General features: G+C 45.8%; 1 protein-coding gene across 3 annotated transcripts in view; it reads left to right on the forward strand.

Moving 5' to 3' along the window:
* The first annotated feature begins 5,308 nt into the window (after positions 1 to 5,308).
* TMEM94 (transmembrane protein 94) overlaps positions 5,309 to 25,061 on the forward strand; it is a 61,568-nt gene continuing 41,815 nt past the window's right edge. For 2 of the 3 annotated variants that reach the window (XM_066587518.1, XM_066587519.1), the window contains exons 1-5: positions 5,309 to 5,401; positions 9,152 to 9,237; positions 9,307 to 9,432; positions 17,511 to 17,635; positions 20,063 to 20,199. In XM_066587518.1, coding sequence (XP_066443615.1) covers positions 9,214 to 9,237; positions 9,307 to 9,432; positions 17,511 to 17,635; positions 20,063 to 20,199 — 412 coding nt within the window. In that variant the 5' untranslated portion in view covers positions 5,309 to 5,401; positions 9,152 to 9,213. The remainder of the gene's footprint in view (positions 5,402 to 9,151; positions 9,238 to 9,306; positions 9,433 to 17,510; positions 17,636 to 20,062; positions 20,200 to 25,061) is intronic. The other variant, XM_066587520.1, reaches the window with a different exon arrangement.

Here is a 25,061-nt window from a genome sequence, read left to right on the forward strand (position 1 = left end):
CATTGCATCGATAAAAGTGATTTGCATAAGGTCCCCAAGCTATTTTTCATTGATAAAGAGTGCTTTCAGGTCACATTGTACTGTGTTTAAAGGGATTTGGGTTCATGCTGCTCGAACCACAAGACAGGAATGCTTGTTGCATACGTATTTTATTTTGAAACACTGCGTTGTTTCAAAATAAATACACTTTCGAGTCCAACTCGGAGCTGAGCGCTGAGTTAGAGGGGCGAGCCGTGCTGGCTTCTCCCCACCCACTGCATTAAGACTGACAGCTACTCTCCCTGCTTGTGTACAGAGAGGGAGCTGTCATTCTTCATGTAGCAGGCAATGAGAGGCTGGCATAGTCTGCCCACGTAACGCAGCTCTGAAACACCCACCGGGGCAGAACATATCCCTTTCTGTGGTTCATGCAGAGTGAACCTGATGACAGAATACTTTAAAGGGGTATTTCTCACCGGTACTGTTGTACCTTGACGCCACCGGAAGCTAGGGGTTTGACAGGGCGTAGGAACGCCCATGTCACACCACTAGCTCCCGATTGGCTGGCAACCCAGCACAGCTCAGAGGGCCGACAGCAGCATGGAAGGAGTTTTGCCGTGGGATGGTTGGTTAGGGGTAGTTTTACTGTTAGGCTTACATTATTAGCTGTAAATACTTCCATGTGAATGGGGGGCGGCATTTACATGGAAGCATTGACACCTAATAATATAAGCCTAACTGTGAAACTACACCTAACCCTCCATCCCAGGCAAAAGTGAGTGCACGCTGCTTGGACCTTCCCCTGCATTGAAAACCTCCGGCAACCTGCGCCACCACTGACAGCGCCTTGCTGCCCATGTCAGCTAATGTCCCTTGAGGTCTGAAGGGGTCATTAGCTCACATTAGCCCCCGCCAGCCTGCGCCCCCCGCACCACCCCAAGGTGGCAGCTGCTGCGCCGTCAGCTAATGAGACTGAACCGTCTGCTACTGAGGCAGAAAGGGGGTGGAGGTGGGAGGGGGGGGGGGAGTGCTGCACCCGGGAGCAATAGAGCAGGAGACGAAGACAATACACAGCATAGCCCTTACTTACCGCTGCCAATCAGCCACTGGGGGCGTGACATGCCTGTCAAGTTCCCTAACTCTTGGCTACACCCACCACTTCCCGTGGCGTCAAAGTACAATAGTACCTTTTTCACCTAGGGATGGGACTTCAGTCCCACCAGCTACAAAAATATGACTAGGAGAAGTTTGGATAGCGTGGTAGTTGAGCATGCGCCCTGCCACTCAATTTAAGTCTATAAGGGCTCCTTTACACGGGTGTACTTTTATGCATGCAAAAATTGTACGCACAATACGCAGAGAATAGAAGTCATTGATTTCAATGGGTTCATTCACACTTCTGTTTTGCGCACGCATTTTTCATGTGCGCCAAAAGCTAGAACATGCTCTGTCACTTCAGTGCGTCTGCGATCCTCTGGCGTGATATTCATGTGTTTTCTGACCCCATTGAAAACGATAGGCTATTTGTTCCGTGGGATCACCCAAAGATAAGACATACAGGACAAATTTTAAAATCCACAGTATGTCAATTTCTGCATTGGATTTTCACCCTGGATTTAAAGGGACAGTACCAAAATTTAAGTTATACCCTATCCACAGTATAGGGATAACGTGCTGACCGATAGCCCCTGGCGATCTCTGAATGGAGATTCCATGTCTGCCTCTGCCTGTCGCTGAGGGCTCGCTTCTTCCCCCAGAGTGATGCCAGAATAGATAGAGCAGTGGCCTAGCATGCGCACATGGTCCTGTATACCTTAGGGTGCCTTCACTTGCGATAACATCACGCGATGCCAGAGTGAAAATGCAGAATTATGAAACCAATAATTCCCAATGGTTACATTCCCATTTGCGATATTTTCACTCATGCGATGTGACGTGGAAAGAAAATTGTGGCGTGACTTATCTTTCTGCGTTTTGCGTTTCTTTTCTAGCCCATGTTTCCCTATGGTGCTTCCTTTGTATCGCAACACCCGAACTTGCAACTTTTGTGCAATGCGTTTTTAACATTAGAAACTCCTATTGACTTTCACATGATTAAAAAAAAGCAAAAAAAAAACCGCAGGTGGCAGCATCACTGACACTCAAAAATCAGGTGAACACATATCGCGATCGCCAGTGTGAAGGAGCTCTTAGAACTGTACACAAAGAACACCAAAGACTAATGTGTGGATAATGCCTAATATATAAAGGGGCTCTAAAATCCTAATACATTTGGCATATTTTAGGCTGTCTGTGTGCTTATAGAGGAGTGGACACCAGCCGCGAACAGGCGGTATAATTTATGACAGCGTCTGGCGTAAATAATAGTTAAATCCGTTAGACTGAGGCAACCACACCCCTCCATCTAAGTCATGACTTTTTTGAAACTGGCATACCAGGTTGCCAATGCTTTTGTTTTTTTTTCATTTTCCTGGACAAGGTATCCAAAAATCGCGGGCAGCTTTCATTTTTTACGGACACATTAGAAAACCACGCTGAACGTTAAAGATGAAATCATACATGTCTGCAGGATGGATCCAGCATTTACTGGGAGCTGAAAAATAAGAATTAGCCCTAACAACCAGCAGCCTAAAACGGACACACCTAAAACTTTTCACAGATGCTGGAAGAAAAGACCCACGTTTTTACGGACCGCCACAAAATTTCTGGACGGTTGGCAACCCTACTGCCATCAGTGGCATAGAAATGAAAGAGTTGCATATCTTTGAACACAAATAGGTTTGCGCCAAAAGTTGTGACATTTTTTATTGCGATTTTTAAACTTTATTAATTCTCATTTGGGGCAGGATGAATCTGGTGACAAAATCCCTTTAAGGGCTCCTACCCACTTGCGCTTTTTTAACGCAAAGTCAATGGGACTTTCTAATGTTAAAAACGCATCGCACAAAAATCGCAAAGCGCCAACTTACGATGAGTTTTTAACATTAGAAAGTCCCATTGCCATTATTTTTGCGGATATGCTGCAGCCGCCCGTGTGAACAATAGAAAATCCATGGCTAAAGATCGGGACTTGATCGCTGCTATTCATCATTCATGCAATTTTTTTTTTTAGCGCATACAGACGAACGTAAAAACACATATGGTTGTGCGAAAAGGCCTCAGATATATTTTCACCTAGGGAAGTGACTCCCACCAGTTGTTGGACCCCAGTCTTGCCAGCCACAAAACTATGGCTAGGGGAATTGCGCGCAATTTCATGTACACTCATGTGAAGGAGCCCTAAGGCCGGTGTCACACGTTCCTAAGGCCTCCTGTCCACGGCAGTGTATTCGCCATGCTGCAAATTGCCCCGATTCTCCGCGGTCAGCCTATCTATTAGACAGGGCTGACCGGCGGAGATACGGCGGCGTCTCCTGCACCCGGACGGCGGCTCCTACGGTTGAGCTCCGCCGCGGGATACCGCATCGCCCATGGACAGCCAGCCTTAAGCTCATTTATAGCTTCTACACACAAACATGTGGCGACAGTGTTTTCATGTGCATGGATTGTGCGCGCATAATACGTTGTAGCAATCTGCTCCCATGTTACCGCTCTCACGGGTTGCGTGAAATATGTGTATAATAAAGATCACAGCATGTTCTATGTTAGCGTGTATTCTGCGTGCATACAGCAAGCGATGTAGTTGTGTACCTGCCACGCGATTGTCTAAGGAAGGCATGTGTGAAGCAGCACTTGCGCCACATATTTGCACACGTGTTTTAGTATACTTTTGCGCACTCGAATTGTGCACAAAAAGACACGCAACCTTGCTCCCATTTATTGAACTGGGCAATTAGTGTAATTAGTTCAACATGTGCTCATTCCCTGCGCATATTTTTGTGCCCGAACGAAATACGTGCATGCGAATGAACGCATTGAAATAAATTTGTTCTATTCACAGCGTATTGCGCACTAAGGGCTTCGACAGACAAACGTATGCGCAAATACACTCGCCGCAACATGAACAAGGGTTGTCACGCCCTTCCGCCTTGATTCTTTTAACCTGCTATAAACTTGTACGGCAGCTTTCTGCGTAATACACGGGAATATAGCACAACACACAGAAATATAGCGCAGGTTCTATCTTTTCTCGCATGCAAGAATCGTGCCCATGAGAGCATTTTGGCTGCGTTGAGATTTTAACATGAGAAAGTCCCATAGGTATCTGAAATTAAAAAAACGCAGCGAATTCGCAGCGGGAAAAAAACGCTAGTGGGTAGTCACCCCCAATAGGTACAAGAATCCCGCTAGTGAAATCGAAAACCACAGAAATCAATGGATTTCGCGGCTGCAAAACCGGACAAAATCATGGTCGTCTGAACAAGCCCTAGGGGTGGTGGCTTCACATGGGCATGTTTGCGTACGTTTTAGTGTGTGCAAAAGTTGCCCGCAGCTATTAGGTTCTATTGAACATGCTTACGGTTCAGAATTCCACCGCAGAATTCCGCACCGTAAAATCTCCCGTCCTCACCCGCGGCATGCTCTATTTGCCGCAGGTGTATGTGCTGACGGCTTCCATTGCAGTCAATGGAAGCCGTCCATCACGCTATCTTCCGCTGATAGCTTCAAACCGCTTCCCCGACTACCGCCAACTGTGGTAAGTATTGGGGTCTCGGGGGGGGGGGGGGGGGGGCGCCACGACAGGCTCCGCGGCGGAGCCGTCACGGCCGTGTGAAGCCGGCCTAGTGGCCGGCTGCATTGATTTCCGCTCGTGTACAGAGAATTGTGTTTTGCCATAGCATGCTATGGGCAGTGTTTGCCGTGGGCGCCCACTTCAGATTCTGCAATGCAAAACCGCCCGTGTGCAGGCGGCCAAATACATAGGAAACCTGCGTATTCACTGTGTATTTATGTACAGTATCAAGGGGAAACACGCGAGTCATCCGCATATCGGCCCGTGAATACGCCATGTAGTCAGGTGCAGAAATACACATCCGCCCCTGTGAATACAGGATACACTCTGCTCCATGACAGCATGTAAATATATATACATATACACGTCCCCCCTGACTGCAGCATTCACCGCAGCCGCCTCATCCACCAGTACACACTGCCCCCTACTGGTGAGCCGCTATATACTTCAATGCGAACTTTCCACCGCAAACGTTTCATTACTAGAGGGAAAGCAGGTCCGCGTCATATGGCAGCAGAGTGTCCTCGCTGAGTCTCCATAGGAACCGCTGAGGCGGCCATTTTATTGAATACCAACACTAGTTCTGTTGAATAGGAGGCTTCAACAAAATGGCTGCTGGAACCAGAGACAAGGAGAGGAATGAGGGACTAGTTTCCAGGACGCGGCTAGTGATGACAGAACCATGGCGGCTTATGGCTAAGCTGTAACCTGGGAGAAGCTGGTGACAGGCGGTGACCGGAGTGTGGACGGGTGGGTACAAGCGGGGTCCTGGCTCCTCTGTGGGCCGGTATTATGAAGCTGCAGCCCCAGTAGTTGTGTTTTATATAGTGTATATTACATGGCTGTCTGCTGCTTCCACTAATGACCAAGTAGGTGCAGACTCTGACATAACGGTGGTCATGTGCCAGCGGCGTAACGTATGCATTCCGTATATCGCTATGGCGCTAGTACATGAACGTCGCCCGCCACCGTGACTGCTCGCAGTTTAGCGCTAGTTGCCGGGCATGTGAAACTAGCAATTCAATTGCAAACCTGCTGCACGCACCTGAGCCCCGCCATTTACGGAATGAACAATGCTTTTTTTGTGACCACATCGGCGTATTTTACTGTACCCGTCAGATTGCATTTGTGCGCAGCAAACAAACGCACCGAACAAAATGGCGAATGGCTTTAAGATGTGTTCTTTTTCCAGCGCGATTGCGCAGTGTTTCACGTGTCATATTGTGCACCCCTAAAATAAGCCCTAGCTGCATTCCCTTCCCCCGCAGCCTCGGTACGGGTCCTCCTGCTGCTCTCTGGAGCTCCGCTGTGCGTTCTGCAGTCCTCGTTCATCCACAGATCACTTCCTGATCGCCGGATTCATAAATCCTGCCTCAAGGAAGCGATGGCTCTGATTGGTTCATCCATTGCTACTTAGCCAGTTAATGCAGCACTCAATGGCCGTGATTGGTTCTTCAAACTCTGCTTAGCCAATCAATCCAGAGCTGGATCAACCAATCACGTCGTGGTATGAACTTGCAAACAATGCCGTGGCTCAGCCAATTCATAAATCCCACTTCCACAACGCGCTGACTGTTAATTGGCTGAGTAGCGCTATATGAACCATTCAGTGCAGCGCTGGATGAACCAATCACAGCCATCGCTTCCTGGAGGCGGGATTTATGAATCCCACGACCAGGAAGTGATCTTCTGTGGGCGAATGAGGACTGCAGGACGCCTGGTGGAGCTACAGACAGCAGCAGGAGGACCCGGACTGCGCCTGCGAGGTAAGGATGTCTTTTTTTTTTCAAGAAATGCAGCTAGGGCTTATTTCAGGGGTAGCGAAATATATCGCATCGTACGAAGATCGCTAGTTCATGAGATGCGATAATCAAGGAGGCTCCATAGGGAAACATGGGCAGCTAAAAATTCCAAATCGCTTAAATATTGAGCATGTCGCGCTTTTTCTTTCTCGCTACATAGTATCAGAAAAAAAATTGCGAATATGAAGGAACCCATTGGAAAGCATGGGCTTCACATACGTGCGATTTGTAGCGCTGTCGCATCGGAAGAGAATCACGCGGTTTTGTCGCCCGTGTGAAGTAGGCCTAAATGTTATAGGCTCTGTTCACACCCCCATAAGGGGATTTTGCCGTAAATGTACAAAAAATGTGCGCTCCCCCCCCCCATGACGAAACTTGTTACATTCAGTGGGGTCTGTCATGCACCCACCAATGGGGTCCACCATATGACGGATCTGTAACCTTTTTTTTTTTTTTTTTTTTAAATTTTCTATTCTTATGACAGAACAGGAAATTGAAATTTTGGTGGCCGTTCGAAATTAAAGGGTATTTCTGTGTTTTTACAACTATCCTCCGGTTGGGTCATCAATAGTTGATCATCAGGGGTCTGCTGCTCAGGATCCCTACCGCTTAGCTGAACTTCTGGCCTGCTGTCAGTGCAGTGGGGCCGGATGGCGTCATCAGTGGTCAGGGGAGGAAGGGTACTGGTTGGCTTCACTTCCTCTGAAGTCAGCGGGAGCGATGCCTTACAGTATACTTCCTGTTCCTTCCTATGCTCAGGACCGGACGTCTGATCCTGACCATAATGAGGAGCAGGCAGTGTAATAGGCAGCGCATTGATTTCAGTGGAAGTGAAGCTCTCGGGTCTGAGCAGCGATGATGACGTCCGGTCTAATTGCCCTGACGGCGGACCATACGATCGGCTGATCCTAAGTGGCGGACTTCCCTATCGCTCAACTACTGATGACCTATCCAGAGGATTGGTCATAAGAAAAGCCCGTAATAGCCCTCTAAGGATCTCTCATGCTGTGCAGCACCCTTGCCAAGACTTTCACATGACCAAAGTAAGGCCTCATACACACGGCGCGGGCGGATTCTGCCACGGATGATCTTTTTTTTTTTTACTATATCCCTCTGTATCAGAATGTGCAGCGCTCTATACTTTCCTGCACCGTATTGAGGAAGAGAAGGAGAAAAAAGTACGCCGACACATACCTGCTCAGCAAAATTATTTATCCCCAATCCGCAGAACAGGGGCTAAGTGATTGATCCCCGGGGGTCCGACCACTGAGGGATAATGAGAACAGCACACTGTGAGGCTTATGTACTATTCAAAATACAAGTTTTCTGGCATAAATGACCCCAGAAAACTCTTAAATGTTTTTCAATATATTTACTGTGTTTTCCGATATTTTCGGGCAGGTTTTCCAACTTGGCTAAAAAAGCTGCATGGCCTAAATTGTGCCAAAAAACGCATGAAATCACCACGTAAACTAAACCAACTAATAGGCCGTCTTAAAATTCGACAGATTTAGCAGAGCCACTATGATAAATCTGGCGCATTTTAACCCTTTCCAATCTACTGTCTGACATCTTCAGACATTCTGATTGAAAGCTGTACAGTTCCGATGTCGAAGGGTATTCTTACTGTATATTGTTGGCCGTACTGTTGTCAGGGGCCTCTCCAGCATGTTCCATACCGCAGTACTGGCTTTATCCAGCAGATGGCGACATTATGTAATGGCAGAAAGAGGAAACCCACTAGGAAACCCTGAATCCAAAATTGGATTGTAAAGGGTTAAGACCGTCTAAGGCTACCTTCACACAGGCAAGCATATCATCAGGCTCAGAAACCTGGACCCCATATCACACTTATCAACGTGCGTTTTACCTGCGGATGCGAGGCATTTTTCATGGGAAATGTTTTGCATCACTTTTGTGACATTCCGATCCTCCGGTACTTGTTTCACCTGTGTCAGAAAATCGGCTAGTGTTTTCCATTGGCAATGCACTTGACCTTCCCACTGAAAACAATGGGCGATGGGAATTTTTGAGCACGAGTCAGTGCATTTGCAGATACTTTGTGGCCTCCTCTTCTCTACAAACTAGGCACTAGAGATGAGCGAGCATACTCGCTAAGCGCAATTGCTCGAGCGAGCATTGCCCTTAGTGAGTACCTGTCCGCCAGGGAGCAAAGATTGCCGGCGGCGGGGGGATCTCTCCCCCCCCCCGCCCCCCCACCTGCTCACCGCCGCAATTCACCTGTCATCCGCGCTGGCACCCGAACCTTTGCTCCCGAGCGGGGAGATACTCGCTAAGGACAATGCTCGAGTTACCTTTCTGTTAATTTTCTCCCTCCCATTTGACTCCATCCGTTTGTTGTAGGCTACTTGGCTTTAACAGTTCTTCACGCAATGAGCAAACTCTCCTCTCCAGCCTTCACCATTAGCTTTGATATCAGCCTGAAGTAGCTGTGTGATACAGAACTGTCATCCCTGAAGGTTGACGGTCTCAGTGGAGCTAATAGCTTCTCATTATTCCTCGTTGCTTAGCATCAGCAAATCCAGGATTATACGGAGTCGATTGTGTTCCTGTTTGTTATGTAAATGCAAATGGCAATAAAAAAAAAATTCTGTATTTATTTGCTAGGTTATAGATAGTGGATGAGACATCTCAGCAGCACAGATTGCAACTATATTTCTGGATTTCTTCTGTTTAGGAACGTTGGCAGTGGTGGCACCCAAAAAGCCTTTACATGAGTGCCCTCAGAGCTTGTGCCCTATGGAGCCCAATGAGAAGATCCAGGTAGGTGATCGCTGTTTTATCTTATATTTATATGTTTGTTTGAGCTTCTATTCTGGATAATATTTTTAGGCTTCTTTCCAGGATGGTCTTCATCCGTGTCTGGGACTGTCCACACGCCAGGCTCTGTCACGCTTGCAGGAACAACTGTCATCCGCGCTGAGTGACCACCAACAGAACAGGACGGGGTCGTGGAGGGTGAGGTTATATGGAGTGGGATGCATGGAGAAGTCCTTTAAATAGCTTCTATATTCTTTTTTTTAGACTACATCGTTCAAGGTTCCTATACGTATCGCACATGTAGACGTCATTGATGTCGCCATATCTGCAGCTTTTTTCTTTCTTTGATACATCCATATGGATAATTTATAGAGTAATCCTTATGTAGACGAGCTGTAAATAGGCAAGTTCCTACAGAATTTTCAGCATGCTTCTGAATTAGAAAGACTTCATGGAATCTTATACAGAACATAAATGTTCATTGTCTTTCTGATCCATTCCATTTTAATCTGGCAGATGGCGAAAACGTGTGGCGTTTAACCCTTTCCAATCCACTATCTGACGACATTCTGATTGAAGGCTGTACAGCTCTGATGTCGGAAGACGTCCGACAGGGTATTCTTACTGTATATTGCCGGCCGCTCTGTTGTCGGGGGCCTCTCCAGCATGTCCCCTACCGCAGTACTGGCTCTAGCCAGCAGATGGCGCCATTGTCTAGTGGCAGAAAGAGAAAGCCCCCTAGGAAACCCTGAATCCAAAATTGGATTGCAAAGGGTTAAAGCCACCCAACCAAAGATTGCCGCACTGCGCCTCCAACTTCCTAATGCACACTGTGTATTAGTATGCGTCGGTAGTCTAATGGGCCATTTGCACGGGACGATTATCGCTTAAAATTCGTTCAAACGAACGCATTTGAGTGATAATCTTGTAGTGTAAATGCAAAAAAAAAAAATCGCTCACTGTTCGTGCGCAAGATGTTATCGCTGACTTTCAGTAATATCAGTGGATCGCAGGCTTCTCGTTCCGTGTAAATGTTCCCCGCTCAGCGCTTTACATAGAAGGTGAAGTGCTGAGTGAGAAGCCAGTGAAAATCCAGTCGTGAAGTCTTGTCTAAAGGCTCTGCATGAGCGCTAATGTCCTTAGCGGTGACGTCAACGCTCGGGCAGTCGTTTAGCCGACTGTCGTCCTGTGTAAAAGAGCCATAAGATGATACATGTGCACCAGGTAATTAGAGAAGCAGTGTGACTATCTTTGTCCAGGACTGGAGGGTTGCTTTAAGATCCATTTACATGATTATCGTTCAAAATTCGTTCAAACGAGCAAAAGTGAGCGATAATCGTTACGTGTAAACGCGAAGCCACCATGCACTATTCATTCACTCGTAGTTTATCGCGGAGTTTGAGCCTGCATAAAATAATCGTTAGTTTGCTTCCTTTTAATTAAGTTTAAATGGCATTCATTCAGTCTTTCAAACAAATTGAGTCGAGGAGTGATTGTTCGCCCAGTTAAACACAATGACTACTTGTTTACTAATGAGGAAATTGGAGAGGATTTAAAATTATTATCTTTACGTGTAAACGCTCAGCATTTGAAAGCAAAAAAAGTTGTTCATTCATACGACAATCATTGCGTGTTAATGGGGCATTAGTGTGGTCTCCTGCTGGAGATAGGGCAGTGGGAGAGGGCTCCTGCTACAGCTAGTTGCATCACAGTCGAGTCTGATCTGATCTATTTAAAAAGTCTTTAATTGGCGTATAAGGGTAGGTCACACATAGCGGAAATTATATTAATTTTCCGTGATAAATCCCACAGCTTTTCCACATAACAGACTGCTTCAAAGTCCGCACCTTTTGGACTGAATTTTGACCAGGAATCGGCTACGTATCCGTAGCTGATTTTAGCTGTTTCTGCGCTTCTCCTCACCTTGCAATATGTTACATGTCAGCCACTGGTGAGCGCCAAGCTACTGGTTGGGTGATGCCACCCTAAGGCAGTATAAAAGCAGAGGAGTATTCGGAGAATGGAGGTGTGATGCAGAGTTGTTGGGACCCCGGGCAGGTAAGTGTAGGCACTTCTGTTGTTTTTAACAGGGCCAGTTTTAAAAAATATATACCTTTTACCCTGTACAGCTTGTCAAATGTGTTGGTAGTTCTTTGTGAGAAATGGGTGCGGGGGTGCTCTCTGAGAGATAAGCCGGTGTTCAGTGTGCAGCCAATGATGTCTGGCAGGGGATCTGTTCTCTATCTGAAAGCACTGGTCTACGAATGGCTGAAACAAGGAACAGGTGGGCGAAGCATCGGGAAATCTGAAGTTGCTTCCGGTTGTTTACCAGCGCTGGGTGATGCTCCGTTTGTGGTATTGGTACTCACATGTCACCACTGCGACATCACTATACTACTGCTCTGTCAGTAGCTTCATGTCGGTCAGATTGAATTACATTAATCCCTTCTAAAGAAACTGTCACATGATAGTCATCTTTATTTTAGAGCATCTCCTTGAAGACAGTTCTTGGAGATGGCAAATGAGCCAACTCGGCACTCTATTTTGGCCGATAGAAAAAATCATCATGGTCCTATCTGCTCGAACTCTTTAAAAGATTGAGGATGTGCCAGGAAAAGAGCCATCACATGTCCTCTCTCAGCCAGCAAGGAGCGACGGGTCAGTAAGTGGGTGCAACCGTTTTCTCCAGTTGTGCACCTCTTCACAGGAGCTTATGTGGGTATTGCAGTGCTGGCCCGAATGAGCAGATATCTAGCAGCAGGAGGGGAGAGCGTAAATCATTCACCACTCTAGACCTCCAGGATTATTACCATCAACCCCTTCACCTCACTATATCACCACGGAATGTCTCATGAAGACAATTCTTGTTTTATATGTCCTTATGGTGTTCTTATATGGACCACATATATAAACGTGGACACTATATAGGTGTATCATGCAGGCATCACATGGTGGCATTAGCTGGACACCGAATGGCAGTAGTTTGGGGACTCTGCATTAAGGTAGTTACGTATTTTCCGGACTATAAGGCGCACATAAAATGCTGAGAATTTCTCAGAAATAGAAAGTGCGCCTTATAATCCGGTGCGCCTTATATATGAACCCGGTTCATACAGGATCCTTTACCTCTATCGTGGGCGGCATACCACAGCACACACCATGCTCCTCTCCCCCCCCCCCCCCCGTTCGCAAGTCAAACAAGTAGTAGTATGGAGCGGGATCGCGGGTGGATCCCGCTCCATACAACGTCGGGTGCCGGCTGTTCTTACTGCGGGCACCCGGCGGCAGCAGTTCCGACGAGCCGCGCCGCTTGTCAGAACTGTTAACACTTTAAATACCGCTCTGACAGCGGTATTTAAAGTGTTAACAGTTCTAACGAGCGGCGCGGCTCATCAGAACTGCTGCCGCCGGGTGGCCGCTGTAAGAACAGCCAGCACCCGACGATCAGGGGGCCCGTACAGCGTCCCACGATGAGATCGCGGGACGCTGTGCGGTTGCTAGGCAGCCGGGGACCTCCTGAAAGGCCCCAGGGCTGTCTATGCAGAGTGCCCATCTAGCGCACGACTTGCATATCTGTGCTTTAGCGTTAACTATACCCACTACCCCAAAAAATGCCTCCTGTTAAGAGACATGCTTATGATGCAGGTTTCAAGCTTAAAGCTATAAGTTATGCAGTAGAGCATGGAAATAGGGCAGCTGCAAGAGAATTCAACATTAATGAATCCATGGTGCGTAAGTGGAGAAAACAAGAAGATGTCCTCCGCCAAGTAAAGAAGACCAAAATGAGTTTCCGAGGAAACAAAGCAAGGTGGCCACAGTTGGAGGACAAAATAGAACAGTGGGTTATGGAACAGAGAAACGCAGGTAGAAGCGTCTCCACTGTCTCTATTCGACTCAAAGCCACTGCTTTAGCACGTGACATGGAGATCAAGGACTTTCGAGGAGGTCCTTCATGGTGCTTTCGTTTCATGAAAAGGCGTCATCTCTCCATTCGCACCAGAACTACTGTGTGCCAGCAATTACCAAAGGATTATGAAGAGAAGCTGGCCATTTTTCGCACCTACTGCATAACCAAGATAAATGAAAAAAATATCCAGCCAGAACACATTATTAACATGGATGAGGTTCCCCTCACTTTCGATATCCCCGTAAACCGTACTGTTGAGAAAACAGGGACCAGTACGATATCTATACGTACCACAGGAAATGAGAAGTCATCTTTCACTGTAGTTCTCGCTTGTCAGGCTAATGGCCAGAAACTACCACCCATGGTAATTTTCAAGAGGAAGACTTTGCCTAAAGAAAATTTTCCTGCTGGTGTCATCATTAAGGCTAACCCAAAGGGCTGGATGGATGAGGAGAAGATGAGTGAGTGGCTGAGGGAGGTCTACGTCAAGAGACCGGGTGGCTTTTTTCACAAATTCCCATCCCTATTGGTCTGTGACTCGATGCGCGCCCACGTGACCGATACTGTCAAAGCCCAAGTGAAGAAAACTAATTCGGAGCTTGCTGTCATCCCTGGTGGATTAACCAAAGAGCTCCAGCCGCTAGATATCAGCATCAACAGGTCATTTAAAGTTAAATTGCGAGCTGCATAGGAGCATTGGATGACAGAAGGTGACCACACATTCACCAACACAGGGAGGCAACGCCGTGCGAGTTATGCCACTATGTGCCAGTGGATCGTGGATGCCTGGAAGAATGTATCAGTCTCCAGTGTCATCCGAGCTTTCAGGAAGGCTGGAATCACCACTGAAGAGCCTAGCAGCAGCAACGAGACCGACTCGGATAATGAAGAGGAGGACCCCATGCTTGATGCCGAAATCGCCCAACTGTTCAACTCCGACACTGAAGATGACGGATTTGATGGATTTCTGGTGGAGGAATGAACTGAAAAAGTACGGTAAACGTTTTGATTTGCAATTACAGCTGAACCAGTTGCAAGTTATTGTTAAAAAGTGTAATAAATTTTGACTTGCAGTCTGAGCAATGGTTTATTTAACGGTAATGTGCTGCGCCTTATAATCCGGTGCGCCTTATATATGAAACAGGATTGCTTATAAGGCGCTCATAGAAAGTGCGCCTTATAATCCGGTGCGCCTTATAGTCCGGAAAATACGGTATATGGGCATTATATGGTTGTATTTAGGCATTGTGTGATGATAGTATTGGGGTTTTTGTGGCAAATGTAAGTGGATTTTATTGGCCATTGCATGGCGCTATTTGGGCATAAACATTCGGGTAGTAAGTACATATATTGGTGTATGTGTACGTATTAACAGAAGTAGAAACACTCCAGTCACCAGAACTGTGTGGCCACTAGAAAATTGATCCTGGTGATTGCATTTTCCTACCCCTCCCTCACCTGTTTTTTTTCCCCTTCCCTTTCTGTCCTCTACCTCCTATTTTCGGTTCCCTTATGGTGTATAACAAAATTCCACACTACCTCCACACCATTCGCAACCTGATTGGTTGTTTGGATTAACTGATTCACGGTGATTGGTTATTTGGGTTGGCTGGAGTAGAGGTGGTGTGAAATAGAGATATATGCCCCCTGGTGTGCTAGGGTGTTGTTTTTTGTGTAAAGTATAAACTGTTATGTTAACAAACAATGAACAGCTGTGATTTCTTCTGCCCCCCCCCCCCCCCCCCCCCAGAGGGTGTGTACTCAGATTAACTTTTAGGTTTCAAGGTTTATTTTTCAAGTGTTTATGGCTGTCCAATAAAATATTTTTGAACATAAAAAATTAAACAATTCTAAGCACACTTATTTAGTATTTCCGTGTTTGGAAAAGTCTGAACGTGTAAATTATCACAATATTTATCCCACATGAGATATTATATATATATATATATATATATATATATATATATATATATATATATATATTATAATATAAAAGCCAAAATTGCAGTTTATTTTGTCATCTCGGCTCACAAAAAAATTGAATTAAAGGTGATCAAAATGGTAACGGAGCCCTCACAAAGCCTGATTGACAAAAAAAGAGAGTTATGGGTCTTAGACTATAGCGTCAGAAAGCAATTTTTATATAAAAATATATATATATTTTTTTAAAAAGTAGTAAAACTTAAAAAAAAAAAAAAGAAGGAATTTGGTATAATCAGAATTGCACTGATCCACAGAAAAAAATTCATATGTCATTTTCCTGCACTATGAATGCTCTTCAAATTACCCCCCCCCCCCCCCAAATATGGCACAATTGCATTTGTTTTCAATTCACTCTACTGATTTTTTTAATGTTTTCCAGTACATTTAAATGATTAATTAAATAGTGGCATTAAAAATAGGACTTGTCTGACAGAGAACAAGCCCTCAGACAGCTATGTTGATGGAAAAATAAAGTTATGGCTCTTAAAGCAAGTACAAAAAAAAAAATAGAAAAATCTCTGGTCTTGAAGATGTTAATACCAATCCCCAGATCGGACCCTTACATTTTTTTCAGTTACCCTGAATATATTCATGCTCCTCATACCGTATTAAAATTAAACCCCAGACCCATATTATATCGTGGTCCATATAGTCAGATTCCATATCAAACCCAAGGCTCCTAACTTCCTTCAGACCCCAGATCAGACATAAAATAGCATTCAGTCCCCAGACTATACGCTTCCCTTCTTCGCTCCTGGCTCTTGTTCAGCTCTAGGCACTGCTGGGTGCCATCCAGTATCAGGATGTAGTGTGTGGAGGTGAACACAACGTCTGGGTACCGGATGGCATCAGAACTCAGTGCAGCAATGCCCAGCAGCAAGGAGGGAAATTATACAGGCTGCTATTTGTTGGATAAACCCAATAGATAATGGTTTTTTATTTTTTAACTACATTTGTGCCCTATTTTTAATTTTCCTCCCCAGCAACAGCGTGAAAGCCACATTATCGGAGGGTGACTGGTTGAGGCTAAAAAGTCATGGATGAGTTGACATGTCAGGGCTCAGTCACACGGGCATTTTAACGTGCGTTTTTCCGCATGTCAAAACAATTTGCACTAGATAGAACCAATGCTTTTCAATGGCAGCGCTCACATGTGCGAATTTTACATGCGGAAAAACGCTTGCGGCGAAAATGATAGGATACCAGTTCGCAGAGCACGTGTAACTGCTGCAAACCAGTGTTCTGTGTTTGTGAAACCCTGGATGCTGTCGTATCCAGGGGGTTCACCTTGCACTCAATGGGGATGATGGCCCTTCCCTAAAAATCAATCCAATAATTTGTTTAAAAAAAAAAAAAATCTATACTCTCCTCTCTGCAGCTGCCGGGGCTCAGCCGTGTCCAGCTGGCTCTTCTCCTACACTGCTCTGCTCTGTCATACAATAGCTGAGAGCTTCCTCTGATTGGTCATGAATCATGAATGGGTGAGTGCTGCCCCTGATTGGCTGAGCGCAGGGACCAATCAGAGGCAGCTGTCATTCAATAGCTGAGAGCTGCCTCTGATTGGTCACAGTGTTTAGCCAATCAGAGGCAGCCCATTCAGCATACTTACCCCCTCCGGTGTTGGCGTCCCAGTCTCCATGGTGCCGACCGAAGCCGCCTTCTGCCTGGATTAGATGCGCTTGCGCAGTTTGCCCTCTTTTGTCCCGCTCCGGCGTGCTCGCGCCGCAGAGGTCTCCTGCGCATGCGCAGAAGACCTGTGCAGCGCGAGCACACCGGAGCGGCCCCTTCAGCAGGACAGAAGAAGCAGACTGCGCAAGCGCGTCTAATCCAGGCAGAAGAAGGCTTCGGTCGGCACCATGGAGACGGGGACGCCAACACCGGAGGGGGTAAGTATATAACTTCTGTATGGCCAATATTTAATGCACGATGTATATTACAAAGTGCATTAATATGGCCATACAGAAGTGCTTAACCCCACTTGCTTTCGTGGGACAACCCCTTTAAGGCCCCATTAATAGCTCAGATAGACTGAAATCTGTCTTTATGTATCTGGCCCTAATTTCCGGGAGAATACCTCCAAGGTGCCAGCCAAAAACATCCATCTGCTTTTCACCACATCAGCAAGCGAGATAAAAGGTGCTGTATAATTGGGCGCTTTGTGCTATTGAATTATGTGAACCCGTCAAATAATTCCTTTTACAGTACGTATGTTTGACTCCTGTCCATGGATGTTTTGAACATTTGTATGTTGCTCTTTCTGACTTTGCCCTGTATGACTTTTCTTTTTCTTGCTGGTTTGTTTCTTCTAGAATTTGCCCCTTTGAAGTGCCTCCTGTCTATTGCAACCCCAAGATCCTATTTTTCTAAGTAGGTTTTCTCTCTGCAGGACTGGAGACGGAGCTTCGTGTATCATGGTAACCGCTCGTCTTGCTTTCATTGGCCTGGGGCTGCACTGATGTTGATTGCAACACTGCTACTCTTATGTTGTTATGGCAGTCAGCCAGATGGGAGGTGAGCCCGGCATCATATCGTTCCATTTATGCTAATGTTGTTTTTTTGTATTTTTATTATTATTCTGCTACGAAAAGCAGCTTGTCAGATCTTGCAGATAAATGGCAATTGCCAATAGTGGGAAAACACCTTCAAGATGCAAAGACACGTAAGATAAGTGCTAAATGTCTAATTGCCGGGGTACTTGGTGATCACTGACATTAGGGTGCTGAGCCCCGTCAATTCCTTCTCACTGCATGATCACAACGAGAAAGAGCTAGAATGGAGCAAGGGGTCAAGCATACTAATTGCCGCTACATTTAAAGGGGTTGTCCGGGTACAAATTCTCCGGGTATCTGCTTGTTATAGTGGAAATCAGGTGACCCTTGCCTGCCAATCAGAGGGCCGAGCCCATTCTCCTGCCATCCTCTCAAATCCTAGGCGCCATGAAACCAGGAGTTTGGAAAGGTGACCCTGCAGCCCGACTGGTAGGCAGCAGTCACCTGACTTCCATTGTTTACAAATACTTGGAGTCACGGGGCTGCAACACTGGATCGACGGAGAGGAGGATGGGTAAAGTACCTTTTGGTTTTACCCATCCTCCTCTCCGTCGATCCAGTGTTGCAGCCCCGTGACTCCAAGTATTTGTAAACAATGGAAGTCAGGTGACTGCTGCCTACCAGTCGGGCTGCAGGGTCACCTTTCCAAACTCCTGGTTTCATGGCGCCTAGGATTTGAGGATGGCAGGAGAATGGGCTCCGCCCTCTGATTGGCAGGCAAGGGTCACCTGATTTCCACTATAACAAGCAGATACCAGGAGAGTGACAGTTCTGGATCGTGCAGCTGAGTATGGTAAGTGCACTTTGTTTTCACTCATTTGGCTTTAAATTTAAAAACTGAATTTTCAACCCGATAACCCCTTTTAATGTTTACGGAGCTGAAGGAAACACTTAAGCATTGAATTTGGCTTTCTCTTTGTCAGCCTTATAGACTTTGAATACCGTGTTTCCCCGAAAATCAGACCCTGTCACAAAAGAGGCGCTAGGTCTTATTTTGGAGGGATGTTTTATCATACTTACCTAGCAGGCTCAGTTCAGGCCCTCCTGCTGCTCTCCAGAGCTCCAGTGCGGTTGCTGCAGTACTCGGCTGCCTACAGAAGATCACTTCATGGTTACGAGATTCATAAATCCCGCCTCCAGGAAGTGATTGGTTCTTGAGCACTGCTCAGCCAATCAATACAACGCTCAGTGAACCGATCACAGCCATTGCATTGGTTCATCGAGCGCTGTATTGATTGGTTCTCGAGCATTGCTCAGCCAATCACAGCCATCACTTCCTTGAGGCAGGATTTATGAATTCCATAACCAGGAAGCGATCTTCTGTGGGTCACTGAGGACTGCAGCAAGCACACTGGCACTCCAGAGAACAGCAGGAGGACCCGGACTGAGCTTGCTAGTTAATATATTGCTTTTTTTTAATGTAATGCAGCTAGGGGTTATTTTCAGGGAAGGGTTTATATTTCAAGCCTCCCTAAAAATCCTGAAAAATCTGAATAGGTGTTATTTTCAGGGTAGGCCTTATTTTCTGGGGAAACAGGTTAGCATGGCAGCAAGACTTATGCTCCCATTCAAGCTCCTCTTCACTGCAGTTGTGTAAGTGAAGAGGAATGGAGACTGAGGATCCCATTCTAGTTATCTGTGTGGATCACAGTGCTAAATACAAATTGGGGATTAATTAGCAGTCTAAGGCCGCCTGCACACGAGCGGAAATCCCGCCGCGGGATTTCCCACGGGATTTCCGCCGCTGAAAGCCTGCATAGGAGTGCATTAAAATACGCACTCCTATGCAGACGGCCGCGGTTTGGCCGCGCGAAATCTCGCACGGCAAACAAACCGCGGCATGTTCTAATTTTCTGCGGGGCACGCACTCACCCGGCCGCCGGCTCCGGTCTGCGCATGCGCCGGCTGCGCGGCAGCCGGCACATGAAAGAGCCGGGGCCGCCAGGCGCGGGTGAGTAGGCGCTTGGGTCGGATCGCGCGGCGAGAATTCTCGCTGCCGGATCCGACCCGCTCGTCTGCAGGCGGCCTAAAACTGGTGTACATGATGCGCACTATAATTATAATGTATTTTAGACACACTCTCCTTGCTTCAAAAAATGTACAGATACTCTGAGCCCGAGTGTTTCCTGTTGCATTGGTGAAGCCAGGCCATTAAAGACACATTGGCTTCTGGATTAGTCTATCTGGTTCCTAAACTGTACAGTATGTTGCCCATCCCTGAGAACGTAGCCTATAATTGATAATACTCATAGATGTGGCATTAGCTGCCGACCGCAGGGTTATATTTCCAGCCTAATAAAAGATTTTAGAAAGCACTTGTATTTGTCAGTGCCGTTTTTAGTATTTCTTTTCCGTTTCTCTAACTTTAATGTTTCTCAATTTCTTCTAGTCAGGGGTCGGAAGTTGGTAACGCATGCGCCTTGGCGCTGTTGCTCCTTCTCGACTTGTTTTTAATGAGACGACATGAGAGACTGAAGGAAAGAGAAGTGGAAGGCAGGCTGAGGAGCATCATCACCCAGATTGATGGTAAATAGTTTTTTTTCTGTCCGTGGCAGTTGTTGTTTTAGTAATTAAGCTGTTGTATTGATTTATATGGCAGCGCTGTTGGCCACAGACGGTCCTGTCGTACTGTCTATACAAATTGGGGGAAAAAACGGTAGGGTCCCTTCACACGGGATGTAAATGTTCGGAATTTGTCGCTGATTTTTGTGCAGAAGATCCGCAGCATTTACAATGCAAGCCATGTTGACAAGTTTTTTAAAAATCTTGTTCTGCGACGTATTTGTAATATACTGCGGATTCTAAATCCCCGGCATGTCAATTTAGGCTGTGGGTTTTGACAACGGATTTAAGCCTTTGGAATGTCAAAGTTGAAACCCATGGCAAATCTGCACCATTCAGGTGTGAATTTGCTAAATATTGGCTGCCTGTTTTCCACTGTGGAAAGTCTGTTGCAAATACGCCCCGTGTGAAGGTACCCCTAAGACATAACTTCTGCGAGATGCTGTGCCTTAACCCCTTAATGACATGGCCTATTTTGGCGTTGAGGACCAAGCGATTTTTTTGGTATTTTTCCATCTCCATTTTTCAAAAGCCATAACTTTTTTATTTTTCCGTGGACGCGGCCGTGTAAGGGCTTGTTTTTTGCGTGGCGATCTGTAGTTTTTATCGCTGCCACTTTTGGGTATATAGACAATATCGTAAATTTTTTTTTTTTTTTTTTTAATGATAACAGGGAGAGAAAACGCATCAATTCTGCCATAGATTTTTTTTTTTTTTTTTACAGCGTTAATCATGCAGCATAAATGACACACTAAAATTTTTCTGCGGGTCGGTACGGTAACAACGATACCAAAATTGTTATATTTTTTTTAGGTTTTTACACTTTTTTGCAATAAAACCCCCTTTTTTTGGAAATCTTTTTTTTTTCTCTATAGCTGCATTCAAAGTCCTGTAACTTTTTTATTTTTCTATGTACGGAGCTCTATGAGGGCTTATTTTTTGCGAGACGAGCTGTAGTTTTTATTGGTACCATTTTGGGAAATGTACGGCTTTTTTGATCACTTTTATTGCATTTTTTGTGAGGCAAAATGCTAAATATTAGCATTTTGCCTCTGTTTTTTAGCGTTTTTTTTTACGCTTTTTGTCGTACAAAATAAAAAGCGTGTTCAACTTTTTGTACACGTCGTTACGGACGCGTCAATACCCAATATGTGGGGTTTTAGTTTTTTTTCCCTTTTTTTATGCTAATATTAGAAAAAGCATAAAAAAGGGGTTTTTTACATTTTTTTTTTTACATTTTAATTTTTTTTACACTTTTCTTTTCTTTTTTTTAATACTATTTGAGTCCCTCTGAGGGACTTACATCACTGTGCCTATGATCGCTGTCATAAGGCATGGCAGAGCTACTGCTCTGCCATGCCTTATCGCTTGTACAGCGATAATAGGCACAGGCAATACAGGACGCCAGTGTCTGGCGTCCTGTTGCCATGGTGACAGGCCGGGCTCTCGCGATAACATCGCGAGTTCCGGCCGGAGACACACAGGGATCGCGATCCCTCTGTGAACTCTTTCCCTGCCGCGATCTACTTAGATCGCGGCAGGGAAGGGGTTAACAGCGGCGGGCGCATCTCCGATGCCCCCCCGCTGTTGGAGCGGGACGCCGGCTGTGACTGACAGCCGGCTCCCGCTGCGGGATAGCGCGGGATCACATGTGATCCCGTGCTATCTCCAGGACGTACCAGGTACGTCATGTTGCGGGAAGTACCAGGCTGCCATGACGTACCAGGTACGTCCAGGAGCGGGAAGGGGTTAATCCGTCTGAAGAATATGACGGAGGAGCAGAGTGATGCAAGTCTTATCAATTAGCTGCTACTGTCCAAACTGCATTGCTGTGAACACTTCTGGTGACGCCGATTGGCTAAGATCAGGTAAATGACAGGGCTTTCCTCATACCGCTCCTCCTTCATGATATTTACAGTTGAAGGCAAATTGTTTTTTACATCATCTTTATTTTAAAATCATCACTTTAACCCCTTAACGCCACAAGATGTACAGTTAGCAGGTTCGGGATATGTATGGGGGGGGGAAGGGGATGCCGGCTGTATCTTGCAGCCGTCCCCTGCTCACGACAGCTCCGATAAGCAGCGCTGCACATTGGAGCTGTTCACTTTTTAAATGCTGCTGTCAATTCTGACAGCAGCATTTAAATAGCTCTGATCGATGTTTGGGGTCCCGCCCTGCTCCCCGCAATAGGAGCGCAGGTTGCCGTGCGGTTGTCATAGGAGCCGGGGTCCTTCTGAAAGGCCCCAGGGCTGCTGTTGCAGATTGCCTATCAAGCCATGCCTGTGGTGTGGCATGATGATTGCCTGTGAGATCGCGGTATAATGTAATGCTATGGCATTCCATCATAATGTAGGTGTGATCAAACCATCAGCAGGACTAAAAATAAAAGTCAGATCTATCAAAGTAGCGCATTATTTCCCCCATGTGGTGAATGCAGTTAGAAAAAATAAACACGACAGAATTGCGCTTTTTGGTCACCCTGTCCCCAAGAAAAAAATGTAATAAAATGCAAACAAAGAGTCGTATGTATTCCAAAATGGTACTGATATAAGCTGCAGAGCGTCCTGCAAAAAACAGGTTTTCGCACAACTATGCCGACGGAAAAATGAAGATAGTTATGGCTGTCAGAAGATGGTAAGTCAGAAAAAACAATAGTATTAGCTGTATCCCACTGTGAATCCCTGATAAGGCTGATCGTTGTCTTTCAGCATGCTGAAAGACAGCGATGAGCGATGGCATAACGAAAACTGCACGATGTCAGCGCAGTTACACACAACGACTATCACTCAATGGTATCCAAGGAGGCGGCAGCATCAACGGTGTAAAGATAGTAAAAAAAGGGTTTTATTGCTCCATAAAATGGCGACGTTTCGACTTAATCTAAGTCTTTTTCAAGACTATCACTCAAAAGACATATTATGATCGATAATCGTTGTCTAAATGGGCCTTTACACCCCTGCTATGACACAAAAGAGGGCTTGGCATGCTACTGGGGTTTCTTGTAATACATGAGTGGCCAGAAGTGACACGGACAACCTCTTTGCCCACCTACAGACGTTTCTAAAAGCCTTATCCTGGAGCTGCCAGAGCTCTGAATGGTGTAGAATGTTTTATTGATATGGGGTTAGAAAAAAAACCAGGTTAACTTCTGCTGGTAATGTATGTACTGTAGGAAATCACAACAGCAAAACCCAGATATCTTTACTAATCAACTATTGCTCTTCCCAGCTCTACTGTACTCCAAACATCCAGTGCTTTAAAGAATAGTTGTCATTCTGTATCGGTTGTTCTCTCTGTACTGTGCTACATTTTGCTGAATGTGTTCTAAGAATGGCCCTAAAGGGATGCATTTTTCAGCTTGCTCCATGTCAGTTTTGGGTTGTTGGCAAGGAACAATAGTTGGCACTTGTTTTTCGTGTTCATGTGTTCTCTTCATGTACTTGAACTTGTAAAACACAAGTCTTACTATTCTGATTCTACCTGGTACAGTGACTAGAGAGGATTTATCTTCATGGCCATACGTGATGGTATTTTTCTGTCCAGTCTGCATTTTACAACCAGTAGCTTGCTATAACTCAAGGAGATTTTCTATCCAGTTAAAAATTATTTTCTTAACCCCTTCGTGACACACAGATGGCTATATACGTCCTACCTGCATGTACCCCGTACAGTTAGAACGTATATAGCCGTCCACTGCAAATGCTGTGTATGGAGCGGGCTTGGGAGCCGAACCTGTTCCATACACTGCAGATGTCAGTTGTCTCTGTTAGTCAACAGCCGTGATCAGACAGATCTCTGATCGCGACTGTTAACCCTTAAAATACAGCTGTCATTTCTGACAGTGCCATTAAAATGTCTTGTTCGGTACCTAAGTGTACCAAACGGCTCTGCCACAATAAGATCGCAGGGGTGCCGTCTGGGTGTCATGGCAGCCTGGAGACTTCTGAAGGTTCCTAGGGCTGTCCTAATCGATCGTGGGCCTATTAAAGATGTTCCTGTGGTATATCTTTTAATGGGAAGCCTGTTAAAATATAGTATAATGCAATATCATGGTAATGCAATATCATAAGCGATCACGGATTGAAGTCCTTTATAGGGACTAATATAAAAAGAAAAAAAGTGACTTAAAGACATCTTTATGTAATTTTTATTTATTATAAAAATAAATATTGAACGTTAAACCCTTTTACTAGTTGTTGCATCTTAAATATAGATGAGCGAGTATACTCGCTAAAGGCAATTGCTCGAGCGAGCATTGCCTTTAGCGAGTACCTGCCCGCTCGAGACGGAAGGTTCGGGTGCCGGCAGCGGGCACGGAGCTGCGGGGGAGAACGGGGCGGAACGGAGGGGAGATCTCTCTCCCTCTCTCCCCCCGCTCCCTCCTGCTTACAACCGCTACTCACCGCTCCCCCGCGCCGGCACCCGAACCTTCTGTCTCGAGCGGGGGAGATACTCGCTAAAGGCAATGCTCGCTCGAGCAATTGCCTTTAGCGAGTATACTCGCTCATCTCTAATCTTAAAAGAAAAAACAACTAAAAATTGGTATCGCTGCTTCTGTAAAGGTCCATTTTAAAAAAAATATCACATTATTAATCCCACATGATTAAAGGGGTTGTCTCGTGAAATCAAGTGGGGTTATACACTTCTGTATGGCCATATTAATGCACTTTGTAATATACATCGTGCATTAATTATGAGCCATACAGAAGTTATTCACTTACCTGTTCCGTTGCTGGCGTCCCCGTCGCCATGGATCTGTCTAAATTCGCTGTCTTCTGGCGTTTTTAGACGCGCTTGCGCTGTGCGGTCTTCTGTGCGGTGAA

The sequence above is a fragment of the Eleutherodactylus coqui genome, chromosome 13, assembly GCF_035609145.1.
Source record: "Eleutherodactylus coqui strain aEleCoq1 chromosome 13, aEleCoq1.hap1, whole genome shotgun sequence".
Lineage (NCBI taxonomy): Eukaryota > Metazoa > Chordata > Amphibia > Anura > Eleutherodactylidae > Eleutherodactylus > Eleutherodactylus coqui.